Source organism: Pollachius pollachius (genome assembly GCF_949987615.1).
Source record: "Pollachius pollachius genome assembly, chromosome: 14".
Taxonomy (NCBI): domain Eukaryota; kingdom Metazoa; phylum Chordata; class Actinopteri; order Gadiformes; family Gadidae; genus Pollachius; species Pollachius pollachius.
Window position 1 is genome coordinate 17,988,630 of NC_136947.1, and position 15,000 is coordinate 18,003,629.

A 15,000-nucleotide genomic window follows, 5' to 3' on the forward strand; every position below is an offset into this window, starting at 1 on the left:
AGAGAGACAGAGGGGGAGAGGGGTAGAGAGAGAGGGAGAAGTAAAGTTAGAGTTGCAAAAGTGAGGAGGTAATAGAAAACAGAGGCAACATGAGGTAGCAGGCGGAATAGGAGAGGCTTGTGTGGAGCAAGCAAGGGTATGCTTTCCAACTCCATACAGGCGGGCTTGGGAGGGTTTATTGAGCACAGGCAGCTGTGCGGCCGCCAGGCCTGGCTCCCTGTCCGGGTCCTTTGTGCCCGGTGGCTTGGACGGTGCCTCGGAGCTGGGCCGCTCACAATGAAAGACCCCCGGAGAAAAAACAAAACAGTTTGACCCTCCTCCCGCCCTCCCTCCCCGCCGCCATCCCTTTCGCCATCTCCATCCAAAACCCAGCCACGGCTAGCCAACAGCTAACATTGCACACACACACACACACACACCCACACATACATGCGCGCAAAAACACACACACACACACACGTAGTCAAACACACAAACACGGACACACAAAAACAAACACACACACATACACACACACACACCTAATCACACTTGGAATGGAATAGGAAGCCTTTGAGAATAGTTTTTTTTCACCTTCACTCTCCTTCATTTACTTTCCAGTGCACTCCCCCCATTCCCCTCTCTCCCCCCCACACACCCTCCTCCTCTCCCCCTCTCCCCCTCTCCCCCTCTCCCCCCACACACCCTCCTCCTCTCCCCCTCTCCCTCCATCCCTCCAGAGCACCGTTGTTCTCCCGTGTTCCGGGGCGTCCTCAGGGGATTGGACTAGTGGACTCTGCACCCTCATGATGAATGATTTGCCTAAAAATACTGTGTTGTGTGAGAGTGTTCCATCCAGGTGGGATACCTCCCCCCCCCCCCCCCCCCCCGCTGACGGAGAGCTTCTCCTGGGCCACTTCCCCCGACTCGCCTGATTGCATGTCTGTGTGTGTTTGCCTGGGTGGATTGTGTGGATCTATGTTTGTGTGTGTCTGTGGTGTGTCTGTATGTGTGTGTGGGGGTTTATGTGTGTGTGTCTGTGAAGGACAGGTTTGGGTGGGAGGGAATTTACGGCCGCTTTTTGAGCGTGTGACGTGTATCTTGATTAAATCGGCGACCTTCACCACCACCACCGTAAGCAATCAGCGGTCACACACACACACACACACGCACACTATGACACACCCATACACGCACACCTTTAGCCTATAGGCATTCTGTGCACACTTAATACACACGCTCGCCGTTTGAACACGCAATCAGCAGGGCTAATACATCTTACAATTGATCTGTCTTGAACACACACACATATACACATGCCTCGGCACACAGAAGCACACCACACACACACACACACACACAGGGATACACACGCACACACACACACACACACACACACATAGACACACACACACACACACACACACACACAAAGGGATACACATACGCTCACCTCACACACATGCCCACACAGCATCTAATGAATTTACATTTTGGACACCCTCATTTTCCCTCCTCCCTGATTTCTTTCCCAGTCCAAGGCCCGTTTAGCGCCATGGGAGAGACGCCAGTGCTGGGTACTCCAGCCCCTTGAATTTATAAATAAATACAAGCGTAATCTATATTCTGATTTGGCACAGAAGGAGACGGGAATTTCATCCCACTGTGCAATATCACAAAAATGGAAAAAAGGAAAAAAAGAACATTATTTTTCCTTTGCTGTGCACACTGCTCCTGTCAAGAAGACCCGCATTCCGTCTCCCTCCCCCTCCCCCAACACACACGCACACACGCACACACACACACACACACACACACACATGCACAGACAGACACACACACGCTCACATAGCTCACACACCCAGCCCTCCCGTAAGGACTCATTTGCAGTCACCTCAGCAGCCACATGCAGCGGTCGGGGCCATATTGCATTATTTTGACATCCACCACGGCTCCACTTGTGTATTTTATCTCCCCCCCACCCCCCCCCCATCGCCCACGGAGCTAAAGCCCTTATATAAGAGAGGCGACAGTTGAACTAATGCTGCTCCGCTCGTGTATACACGGCGACCCCGGGTGTACGGGCGGCCCGTGCTCCCCCCGCCCTGATGTAATGGGATCTGTCGTAGCCCCCTGCTGTCATAACACATCACATCAGCCCTGCTCGCGTTTGTTGTTCTCCTGCGGGGGTGTACAGGGGCCCCGGCGTGTCAACCTGTTGGTGTGAAGCCCCTGCTCGCCGACCCCCCTTCCCCGGATAGATTCACGCTGCGCCGTGTCTACGAGGGCGTCGCCGGGTGGGGGCTTTTATCCGACGCGATTTGAATTCAGGAGCGGTCCTTTTGAATGGCAGAGCGGGCCGCCGACGTCGGGGTTCGAACCCGGATACGCTCGGCCCGCGAGTCATCCTGCCCTTTACCTTTTGTTTTTCTTGCTGTGTGTTCTGTTTGGTCCGCCCTTCAAATATAAAAAAAAAAGAATTGTGTGTTTACTAAATGTGGTGATACTCCAGGATATTGAGCTGGTCAGCCGTAGCCTCAGGAATGAGAGGAAAACGCTTTGTGTTCTGGGTTCAAATGTTCTGTGGCCCCCTTCCTGCGGCCGGGGGGTGGCCCCCTACCGCGGTGTCCTGTCGTCCCTCATCATGGCTCTGCATGCGGGCCTGGTGGGACGCAGTACGACAGCATGTCTGACCCCCCGGTGACCCCCCTGTCTCTGACCCGGTGTGTGTGTGTGTGTGTGTGTGTGTGTGTTGTTCTCCACAGCGTGCAGAGCCGGTACGTACAAGGCCCTGGCCACGGACGCCTACTGCACCAAGTGCCCCCCCCACAGCTCGTCCCACCAGGAGCAGTCGTCCGAGTGTGTGTGCGAGAAGGGCTTCCACCGCGCCGAGACCGACCCGCGCTCCATGGCCTGCACCCGTGAGTACAGAAGGACAAACCGCAACACACACACGCACACGCACGCACACAGATACAGACACACGCACACACACATACACAATCACACACACATGCGCACACTCACGCTTGGGAAGGCACTCACAAAAGTACAAACACACATGCCAACACACAGCCAAAACCACCCACGGCTAAACATTTTAACATGATTGTTTATATCTCATCAGTACACTTTTTTTTGGCACTTATCTGTACGCCGAATGTGTGCAATTAATCATTTTACTCTGCGTTATTGGAATAGACGTTATTTGTCAGTTAAGTCCTTTCCTTAGAAGTGTGACGGGCAGCTGCTGTCAGATTCCATTCATCAATCCCTTGCAAGTGATCATCTATGTAATCCATCCATTCACGCGCCCCTGTCTTCTGTCCAACCATCCAGTACAGTATACCTATTTCCATGTAGATTTATTCCCTCTATTTTTACTCAATTCTTCCATGTTGCTCTTATACCCGTATTGGGTTTCAGAGCTCTGTAGAAACACACATAAAACACACATCAGGCCATGGCTCTGTGTGTGGTTATAAGCCCTGATGGGCCAGATGAGTGCAAAGATACCGGTGATACTTTGGCAGCAGAGAGCTCAAGCTATTTCTGTGTTAATCACACATACTATCTCCCTTCCTGCCCCTCTCCCTCCCTCTCACACACACGCACAGACACACACACTCACACACACACAGACACACATACACTCCCACACACTCGCACAGACACACACGCACACACACTCCGACACACATTCACACACATTCACACACACACATTCACTCTTTCTCTCTCTCACCCTATATAACTTTCTCTCTGTCTCCCCCACACACACACACACACACACATCCACACACACACACACACATACACACACACACACACACACACAGACACAGATAGAGGGGACATAGATAGGGAAACGCACAAAAGAAAGACAACGAGGCATTAGGACCAAAATTCCCCCTCCATGACACAGTGGCAGCGGAAATAGAAAGATGGAGATGGATGGAGACAGAGAGAAGGGGCTGGGAGAGGGGGGAGGGGGGATGTAGAGGAGGGGGGGAGAAGGAGGGCGGAGTGGGCACATAGATAGCAACTTAGATAGACACCGCATAGAAATCCAAATTCAACCCCATGCACACACACACATGCACCCACGCGCACCCACACACACAATATATTTACCAGATCCTGAAAGCCATTATCAGGTTACGGCAGATTACACTCATTAATCCCTGCAGCAGGTGAGATGTGGCAGGTGATATCAGCTGGAAATGAACAATGGCTTGTGCAGATGCAACACACACACACACACGCGCGCGCGCACACACACACACACACAGGTGCATGGAGGGGGAGGACGTGCACGTTGGGGCCACTCAATCTTGTCACTTACGCGTTGCTCTGCTAAATGGAGGCCCCCACCCCTGGAATGGGTAGGGGGGGGGGAGAGGGAGGAGCACTGAGAGGAGGTTGATGGGTGTGTGGGGGGGAGGGAGGGAGGGAGGGAGGGAGGGCTGTACAAATGAGAGAAGGAAAGGCAGGGAGATAAAGGCACAGATAGAGGTGGTATGAGCGAAAAGTGGTATTATATGGTCAGAACAACAGAGCTGTTGAAATGAGTGTCGGGGTTGGATGGGGGGGGGGGGGTGGGGGGGGATATGAATTCAATAATCTGGCACCAGACAATCACACCTCTATCAGCAGATTTATGATGGACAGCCTCAATTATACCCTCGGGGGCCGATACAGCCTCTCCCCTCTCAACCCCCTCCCCCCATTTCTCCCTTTTAAGAGAGGCTCAGTGCTGAGTAGGCTAATCAGGAAAGTCCCAGGCTCGGTTAGGGCCTCCTCCCCCCCCAGCAGGGGCCTCAGTGCTCAGGACAGGAGCTGATGAGCTGTCATCAGGCTGAATGGATGTCCATCAGCTGTGCTGAATAGTGTGTGTGAGCACTCTGTGGGGCGCACACACATGTAAATGCGTGCGTGTGATTTCGTGTGTGTGCACATGCAAGCAGCCTCACAGCTCAGAACAAAGGAATTTGGACATAACAGATTATTGGCTGTAGATTTATTTGAATAAGTAAAGAACTTATATAACTGACACATTATAGTCTTGAATTCATTCGTGTTGACAGTTGTTATGTCAGCAATGATTATATGTTCCTTTCTACATATTTTCATTTCATATTTCATATTTTATGTTTCGATTTAGACGTCTACACTTTCATCCGAAGCGAGTCAAAGCATTAAATCATAATTAGTGTTGCGTAAATTCCAAGTACTGTAACATGTAGTTAATTGACCCTTGGACAGAGCTCGGAGAACAAGGTTGGCACCTTTCGGTTGAAGTGACCACGGGTGGATGTAACAGTACGGATAGGAATCGTGAAATGTGTCCCTAGTTTCAGAGGAAAACCAAACTGAGTGGCACTATTTCATCACAACTTTTATAACAAGACCTTTGTTTCTGCTCTTTGGAAGAAACGATTCAACCTACACTGTGAACGTGTTAATGAATATGTTTCACAGTGTGGCAAAATCTAATATTAATGGCCGGACAAATTGCTCTCCAAATGTACGTCATGTTGATGTATTCCTCCACCCGAGTAATTACGCCACATCTGGTGCTTTAGCTAGTCAGGCACTTCTCCCCAGCACTTTACTCTCCACACGCACACGGTTTGGTGTGAGATCTTTTTAATCAAAAGGTAAGCAATTCCAAGTCCTGATAGAGGTGCGAATGAAAATCTCCTTTAATACATAGCTCTCAGATTTTCATGAATCCAGACGATTATTCTCATATGCTTCTAGGATCGGCCGTATGAGTTATATCAAAAGGTGCAATTCAATTGTAATTGCCTAATGATTTTCTCTCATACATAGTTCCAACCATATTTTTAATCACCATCCTCCCTGGTTTTGTAAGGTATTCGGTCGTTCACCATTTGTCTCTGCATGCTAGGTCTACCACAGCTTGCTAAGGTCAATTATTCATTTTCAATTAGACCCAGGTTATGGAATTAGTCCATTGAAAAAGCCTTAATGGAAACTTCAATTAATTTTCTCAGTAATGGAACATGCATTTTTATTTTAGACGGCTTTGAATAAATCACTATCTCAATCTAATTAACTAATTGTAAAGTATATAACTGCAAATTTTAGATGAAATGTAATGATATTCTTGCATATTAATACTGACCATTTGTAAATATTTAAATGATCATGATTATAAGCTGTCACGAAATATGATTATACATTAATAACTAAAACACTGTTTGTAATAGACAAGAAGATGTAATAGAAATCTACTTTTTGCTGTATATTAACTCAATAATCAATTAACCAAAAAGTACCGCCGTCCAACCCTGTCTTCCCTCAGGTCCTCCGTCGGCCCCTGAGAACGCCATCTCCACGGTGAACGAGACGTGCGTGACCCTTGAGTGGTCGCCGCCGCGAGACACGGGCGGCCGCGGGGACGTCACCTACAGCGTCCACTGTCAGAAGTGCACCGGCGACACCAGGAAGTGCGTGCCGTGCGGCAGCAATGTCCATTTTGTGCCGAGGCAGTTTGGCCTGTCGGCCACCGTCGTGCTGGTGAGCAATCTGCAGCCGGACTCCAACTACAGCTTCACCGTGGAGAGCCAGAGCGGCGTGTCCGACCTCAGCGCCGCTCCCCGGGGCACCGTGGAGGTCAACGTCACCACCTCGCAGACAGGTGAGAGCGGGGAAACGTCGACACATTTAGAAAAAGGGATTCCAAAAAGAGAGTGAATATTGTCAGGAATAATCTTGTTGTGGGTATGAAAAACAAAATGGACCCCAGATCACATTTAATGGTGATTTTGTGCTGCCTCGATGCAGTATTTCTACATAGACTACTTCGTGATGATGAACATGTTGCTTCTGTATCACATTACACACGTGACCCAAAAGTCTGAAAAAAAGTGTCTGAAACCAATGCTGCAGATGATTAATTTAAATATGAAATGTGGTTGTTTGTGTATGTTGTGTGTTTATGTGCATGTGCGCGTGTGTCTGATATGTATATGTATACTTTTGTGAATGCACTTGAGAGTGTGCTTTTGTGGCTGTTAATGATGTCCATTGACGTGGGTGTTTGTGTCTGAATTTGATTTGTATCAGCGTATGTCAGTGTGTTTGTGGATGTGTCTACATGTGTGTGTGTATATGTGTGTGTGTGTGTGTGTGCATGTTTGAGTGTGTGTTTTTGTGTGGGTGTGTGTTTGTGTGTACAGATGGAGGTGAGGGGCCTGAAAGGAGGTTGTTAACCTCATTAAGGACCCTACATGTCACCCCTTACTCTCTCTCTCTCTCTCTCTCTCTCTCTCTCTCTCTCTCTCTCCCTCTCTCTCGCCCTCTTCTACTGGGGGTTTCTCTCTCCTTGTCCCGACAGCCCATGCTCAAAGCTGTGACCCATTCTGTAGAGTCTGGGGAGCCCATGACATGCCCTCCTAACGCGTCCAGACACACATACACACACACACACACACACACACACACACACACACACACACACACACACACATACACACACACACACACACATACACATACACACACATACGCTTGCATCAACTCACACACATGAAAACTCACATTCACACACCAAAGCTCACACACAAATTTGCACACACACTCACACACAGACACACAATCACACATAGAATATGCATGTGGTCTCATGATGTTATTATCACACACACCCACACACAACCTTCACCCTGCCCGGGTTGAGCCTCATTAGGCCAGATGACAGGATGAAGCACATGCACATCGCTCATTAGAACCTAACACCTTCACCATCCTTCATCCTGTATCCCCGTGTCCCAACTCTCACACTCTCACACACAAACACACACACACACACACACACACACACACACACACACACACACACACACACACACACACACACACACACTGTGTTTCATTTCTTTTAGAGGGAGAGACAGAGAGGGAGAGAGAGAGAGAGAGAGAGAGAGAGAGAGAGAGAGAGAGAGAGAGAGAGAGAGAGACAGAGAGAGAGACAGAAAGATGGAATTGTGTGTGTGCGTTGTGCGTGTGTCTTTCTGTGTGAGTGCTTGTGTAAGTGCACGGATACATATTTGTGCATTTTACCTACTTCTGTCTTTGTCTATCCATATTTCTGTCTCTTTCTGTCTCTCACGCTCTCGTCCCCATTACACCGTTCTCTACATGACTCCCCCCTCTCTCTCCCCCCTTACAGTCATCTCTACATGACTCCCCCCTCTCTCTCCCCCCTTACAGTCATCTCTACATGACTCCCCCTCTCTCTCCCCCCTTACAGTCATCTCTACATGACTCCCCCCTCTCTCTCCCCCTTACAGTCATCTCTACATGACTCCCCCTCTCTCTCCCCCCTTACAGTCATCTCTACATGACTCCCCCTCTCTCTCCCCCCTTACAGTCATCTCTACATGACTCCCCCTCTCTCTCCCCCCTTACAGTCATCTCTACATGACTCCCCCTCTCTCTCCCCCCTTACACCCATCTCTACATGACTCCCCCTCTCTCTCCCCCCTTACACCCATCTCTACATGACTCCCCCTCTCTCTCCCCCCTTACAGTCATCTCTTCATGACTCTCCCTCTCTCTCCCCCCTTACAGTCATCTCTACATGACTCCCCCTCTCTCTCCCCCTTACAGTCATCTCTACATGACTCTCCCTCTCTCTCCCCCCTTACAGTCATCTCTTCATGACTCTCCCTCTCTCTCCCCCCTTACAGTCATCTCTACATGACTCCCCCTCTCTCTCCCCCCTTACAGTCATCTCTACATGACTCCCCCTCTCTCTCCCCCCTTACAGTCATCTCTACATGACTCCCCCTCTCTCTCCCCCCTTACAGTCATCTCTACATGACTCCCCCTCTCTCTCCCCCTTACACCCATCTCTACATGACCCCCCCTCTCTCTCCCCCCTTACAGTCATCTCTACATGACTCCCCCTCTCTCTCCCCCCTTACACCCATCTCTACATGACTCCCCCTCTCTCTCCCCCCTTACACCCATCTCTACATAACTCCCCCTCTCTCTCCCCCTTACAGTCATCTCTACATGACTCCCCCTCTCTCTCCCCCCTTACACCCATCTCTACATAACTCCCCCTCTCTCTCCCCCCTTACAGTCATCTCTACATAACTCCCTCTCTCTCCCCCCTTACAGTCATCTCTTCATGACTCTCCCTCTCTCTCCCCCCTTACAGTCATCTCTACATCACTCCCTCTCTCTCCCCCTTACAGTCATCTCTACATCACTCCCTCTCTCTCCCCCCTTACAGTCATCTCTTCATGACTCTCCCTCTCTCTCCCCCCTTACACCCATCTCTACATAACTCCCCCTCTCTCTCCCCCCTTACAGTCATCTCTACATAACTCCCTCTCTCTCCCCCTTACAGTCATCTCTTCATGACTCTCCCTCTCTCTCCCCCCTTACAGTCATCTCTACATGACTCTCCCTCTCTCTCCCCCCTTACAGTCATCTCTACATGACTCCTCCTCTCTCTCCCCCCTTACAGTCATCTCTACATCACTCCCTCTCTCTCCCCCCTTACAGTCATCTCTTCATGACTCTCCCTCTCTCTCCCCCTTACAGTCATCTCTACATGACTCCCCCTCTCTCTCCCCCTTACAGTCATCTCTTCATGACTCTCCCTCTCTCTCCCCCCTTACAGTCATCTCTTCATGACTCCCCCTCTCTCTCCCCCCTTACAGTCATCTCTACATGACTCCTCCTCTCTCTCCCCCCTTACAGTCATCTCTACATAACTCCCTCTCTCTCCCCCTTACAGTCATCTCTTCATGACTCTCCCTCTCTCTCCCCCCTTACAGTCATCTCTACATGACTCTCCCTCTCTCTCCCCCCTTACAGTCATCTCTTCATGACTCTCCCTCTCTCTCCCCCTTACAGTCATCTCTACATGACTCCCCCTCTACCCCAACACCCTCACACTCAACAAAGCTCCCCCTCCTTCCCTCCATACATACACTTCTGTACATCAGATATCCACCTCTATCTCCATGTTAATGAATACATACAGTATATAGACTATGTTGGCTACATGGTGCCTCTTTTATCTTTTATCTTATGTGTGTGTGTGTGTGTGTGTGTGTGTACAGTGAGCGTGGTGCTGAAGGAGAGGAGAAGTCGGGATAGCGTCACCCTGGCCTGGCAGGGTCCGGACCGACCCAATGGGGTCATTGTTGAGTATGAGGTCATCTATTACGAGAAGGTGAGGATCACACACACACACGCACACGCACGCACGCACGCACGCACGCACGCACGCACGCACGCACGCACGCACGCACGCACGCACGCACACATAAAATCTACACCCTAGTTGGACCTCAATTTAAATTAATTTAACTGTTAAATGAATGGAGAAGTAAAGTGAAACCCTAATATTTTATGAACTGCTATAAAATACTTTAAAAAATTCATAACAGACAATTATTTTTTGCACGGGTTCTTTTCATGTTTATTGACAGATGCCTCGGGCAAATTAAGAATGATCTGTTTATCTTTACGCCTTAACTCCGCTGACCTTCTCTCTGTCACACACATACACACAAACACACAACACAACCTCCCTGTCCATCTTTACACCTGTCTCACTGCCTGCTTCTCACATCAAGCCAATTAGTTACACATCTGTCGAGACATGGTGGCGAAGTTAAGCTTGTCAATATGTGTGTGTTTGTGTCTGTATACGTGTGTGTGTGTGTGTGTATGTGTGTGTGTGTGTGTGTGTATGTCTGTGTGTGCGTATTTTCTTGTGTGTGTTTGTGTGCGTGTGGGTCTGTTTATGTGTGTGTGTGTGGGTGCGCAAACTTTTGTGTGTGTGTGTGTGTGTGTGTACTCCGTGTGTGTTGGTGTGGGCACGCCTTCGCAGTGAAATCGTGTTAATCCGCGTGGTAGAGCGGCTTTCCATTAGGTGAAGTATCAGAGCCACTGCGGGGGGGGGAATCCGCTTACTGCCACTCAAACACTCACGGCTGATTCCTCATTCAACCTGCAAGGACGCGCGCGGGCGTACGTGCACGCCGCCGCGCCGACACACGGGCTCACACAGGGCAGCAGCGAGGAAACCGTTGAACCCGGCCCTCGACAGACGCATTCATATCAATGCGGACGCATTGATATAACGCTTTATTGCTTTATCCCCAGCAAACAAAGAATTTAATAAAAAATGAACAACTAATTTGGAGCTTCCCGAGGGACTTGAATCTATGGCCTTGAGAACGACGCGCTATTTGCTCTGCTGTGGTGAAGTGGAGTGGGCTTTTCTACTCCGTCACCGTGATGATACAGACCTCTGTCTCTGTGCGCTCCCCTGATCCTATCTCACTCCCACCCAGTGGTGACTCAAGTCGTATGACCTGGTTTTCGTGTTTTCATACATTTGCCAGCCGTAGTAGACAGGTGAGTTGAGAGGGAGAGAGGGAAGTGGGCTGAAGAAGAGCGCGTATGATATGTCTGATACCAGAATCCCACCCAGATCGCTGCGAGGTGTTGCGTATGGTTAGCTCCTCAGTGGGTTTAGCCACCCAACACATGGCTGTTCCCACCCCGTGGGGTTCCAATATATCCTCTCTGACACCTTCTTCCTCCTTCACCTCTCAGAACCAGCGGGAGCAGAACTACACCGTGCTGAAGACGCGCTCCAACATGATGACGGTGGAGGGGCTCAAACCCGGGACCACCTACGTGTTCCGGGTACGAGCGCGCACCGACGGCGGCTACGGCAGCTACGGCGGCGAGATCGAGCTGGAGACCAGCCACGAAGGTGAATAAAACTGAAATACTGCATTTGATTTAACTTTATTCAAACAGCCCATTAACATAACACATATTCTGAGACCATGCTGGCCTTCATAGATAGCACAATTCATTGCATAAAAGTTAATCCAAACATTTTTTTAGAAATATAAATACATAAAACTCATTGACAGTTAAAGGAATCAGCCTCAAAGGGAATGAATTAGAAGTACCAAGAAGGTCAGGTTCCACAGGTTTTTATAATAACAATTTGTTTAAGTGGATCCGTGCTCACAAGGTAATTAAACAATCCTTTCCCATCCGTCATGTTTTAAATTAATAATAAAAGAGGAAATGTTTCTCTCCTGAGCCTACCCCTCTGCGCCTGCGTTATCTGATTCCCTATTTCAAGTCCAGAGGTGGTGGTGGGCACGGGGAGAGGGGCCAGATCACCATCTCTGAGCTAATCTGGCACGGAGATTTGCCAAGTCAGTTTGAAGGAGCTGAGATATGGATCAGGTTTGACAGCGGCTCTTATCGACCCCATCGCTGACTGGAGGGGGACATTTGCTACGAAATTAGGATCATAATTAGTCTACCCAAAGCGATCGAAATGTTGTCAATTCCAAACGAGCGGGGAGCTAAATGGAGGTAAACGCGGACGCGGACCCAACCGACGGGGTCTGCCAGCAAGCCGCCTGCGCCGTTTTGATTCACTTTCTACAAACTGCTTCTCAGGGAATAAGATAGAGAAAAAAGTCAACTAAAAGTGAACATCTGCCCGGCCGCTTTTTCCGGCGGTTTCATTCCCCCGCTCCTCCTCACCTTATCTTGCTTTTCGTTTTTCAAATTCCTCACTTTCATGATGTCTTTATGATGGGGCTTAAGGCTTTTATGTTGCGCCGTTGCCATTATGTGCGCTTTTAAATGAATATTGATTGCAGACTGGCGGTTGTAAATCAGCTGATGGACACGAGTCCCGCCAAAGCGCTACATTAGCATGGCTGCCTATAGCGGCCAGACATTACCCTCATCATCACTCAAGTCAATAAAAGCTTTTAAATACACATTCTAATGGCGGTCTATGCCGAGTAGGGAAAACAGCCAAAAAATAAAAAACAATATCCAGTAAAGACAAAAATGCCTCCACTGTAACCGGTAATCGTACCTTTAGCAGATCAATGCTATATCATTGTTTCCCTGGTGTCACATACACACATTTGTTGGTGTAATGAGGGATACGGCCGAGGGGCGATTCCCAACAGTGTGGCGGGGTTGACCTAAGAGTAATAATATCAAGGTTATCAGATCGGATCAGCCTCATCGATCGAGCTAGGGGGCTAGCGCTACGTGTGTGCCAGCAAATGTAATCTGTGATCAATGCTTATCTCTGGTGGCCTCTGGGCACTCGCTCCCGAGGACGGCCATCCAGCCCACACACAACCCACCCAATCTCTCTCACACACATGCACACACACACACACACCCACACATGCACGCATGCACACCCACACGCACGCAAGCACACCTACACTTACACACGCACGCAACACACACACCACACTCTCAAACACACACACACACACACGCACACACACACACACACACACACACACACACACACACACACACACACACACACACACACACACACACACACACACACACACACAAACACACTCAGACACAGACACAGACACAAGCACACGCACACACAAGTACGCACATACGCACGCACACACAGAAATCCATGCGTTGCCCGTGCTTAGCTAAGCTAGATAAATAGGGCATTTGTTTTGAGTAATGGCTCGATTGGTGTGTGGCGTGCAAATCGATGTGTCTTTGCAGAAAGTTTCTCAGCGGCGGCGGAATGTTAACACGTCCATTTGGACGGGGCACAACTGGGCCAACTGGGCTCTCATGTTGCCCGGCTAGGCCACTTAGGATTCAGGCCAGCCGCCACCGTGGTGTCAGACTCTCTGTCCATCCCCTCACTCTCAGTCCTCTCTGTCCATCCCCTCACTCTCAGTCCTCTCTGTCCGTCTTACTCCCTCTCTCCTCCTCTCTCTCCCATCCCATTCCTCTCTCCTTCTCTCTCTCTCTGTCTCTCTCTCTCTCTCTCTCTCTCTCTCTCTCTCACTCCATCCCTCTCTCCTCCTCTTTCTCTCTGTCTCTGTCTCTGTCTCTCTCTCTCGCTCTCTCACTCCATCCTTCTCTACTCCTCTCCCTCTCTCTCTGTTTCCCCCTCTCTTCACTTGCTCTGTCTTTATGTCTGAATCCATCCCTTACAGCTCTCTCCCTCCCTCCCACTCTCTATCCCTGTCTCCCCCTCTCCCTCCATCTACCGTTCAGTATTCTCTAACAGTCTTCTTTTAGCTCCACCTCTCTATTATTATTTTTCCCTCCGCCTCTCTTTTTCCATTTATCCCTCCTTCTCTGTTACAATTTCTCTATTTCTCTTTCATTAATCTTAAACTGCCAGGCCCCGCAACATATATATATATATTCATATAGAGATAGTTTTTTATATTTGACATATAATTATTTCCTGATGCTCATGCTGATGCTAAAGCCTGGTGCTAATGCCGATGTGTGTGTCTCCTCTCTGCAGACGTGTTCGCCATCGGAGATCCCAACCAGTCCACCATCCTGGCCGTGTCCATCGCCGGGGGCGTTGTCCTGCTCATCTTCCTGGTGGCCTGCTTTGTGGTCAGCGGAAGGTAAGACCCTTCAACATCACACCTCTGCAGACCTGTGTCTGTGAGTGTGTGTGTGTGTGTGTGTGTGTGTGTGTACACTTTCAATTGAAAAATATATCAATTGCAAAATTTATATCCAATATAGCTTTATTTTTTCAATCACCTTTTCTATTTATTTCCTTCTCTCGGTGGTTGTGGTTACGGCAGGTGTAACCAGGCCTTCTGTGTGTGGATGTTTCTGTGTGTGTGTGTGTATGCCTGTGTGTATATGGATGCGTGCATGCCTGTGTGTATCAATGTTGTGTGTGTGTGTGTGTATGGATGTTTGTGTGGCTGTGTGTGTATGGTGTATGCCACACCACAGCCATATTGTTTTGCTGGGATATATGTGTGTCTGTGTTTGTGCATGTTTGTGTGTGTTCATGGATGTGTGTGTGCCTGTGTGTATATGGACGCGTGTGTGCCTGAACCTATGCCCGTCTGCTGTCTATGTGTATGTGCCTGTGCATGATGTGCGTGTTTCGGTCAATAGCCTCTCTGTGATCAGAGCTTCTGACGCTCAGACAGCTGT

The 15,000-nt window shown here is 49.3% G+C and overlaps 1 protein-coding gene across 1 annotated transcript in view; it reads left to right on the top strand.

The window, feature by feature from the left end:
* LOC307085868 (ephrin type-A receptor 3-like) overlaps window positions 1-15,000 on the top strand; it is a gene marked incomplete at both ends in the record, with an annotated part of 88,578 nt that overhangs the window by 41,216 nt on the left and 32,362 nt on the right. The window contains 5 exons of the mRNA XM_079750769.1: window positions 2,745-2,900; window positions 6,311-6,646; window positions 10,089-10,201; window positions 11,596-11,758; window positions 14,342-14,450. Of these exons, the coding sequence (XP_079606895.1) occupies window positions 2,745-2,900; window positions 6,311-6,646; window positions 10,089-10,201; window positions 11,596-11,758; window positions 14,342-14,450 (877 nt within the window). The remainder of the gene's footprint in view (window positions 1-2,744; window positions 2,901-6,310; window positions 6,647-10,088; window positions 10,202-11,595; window positions 11,759-14,341; window positions 14,451-15,000) is intronic.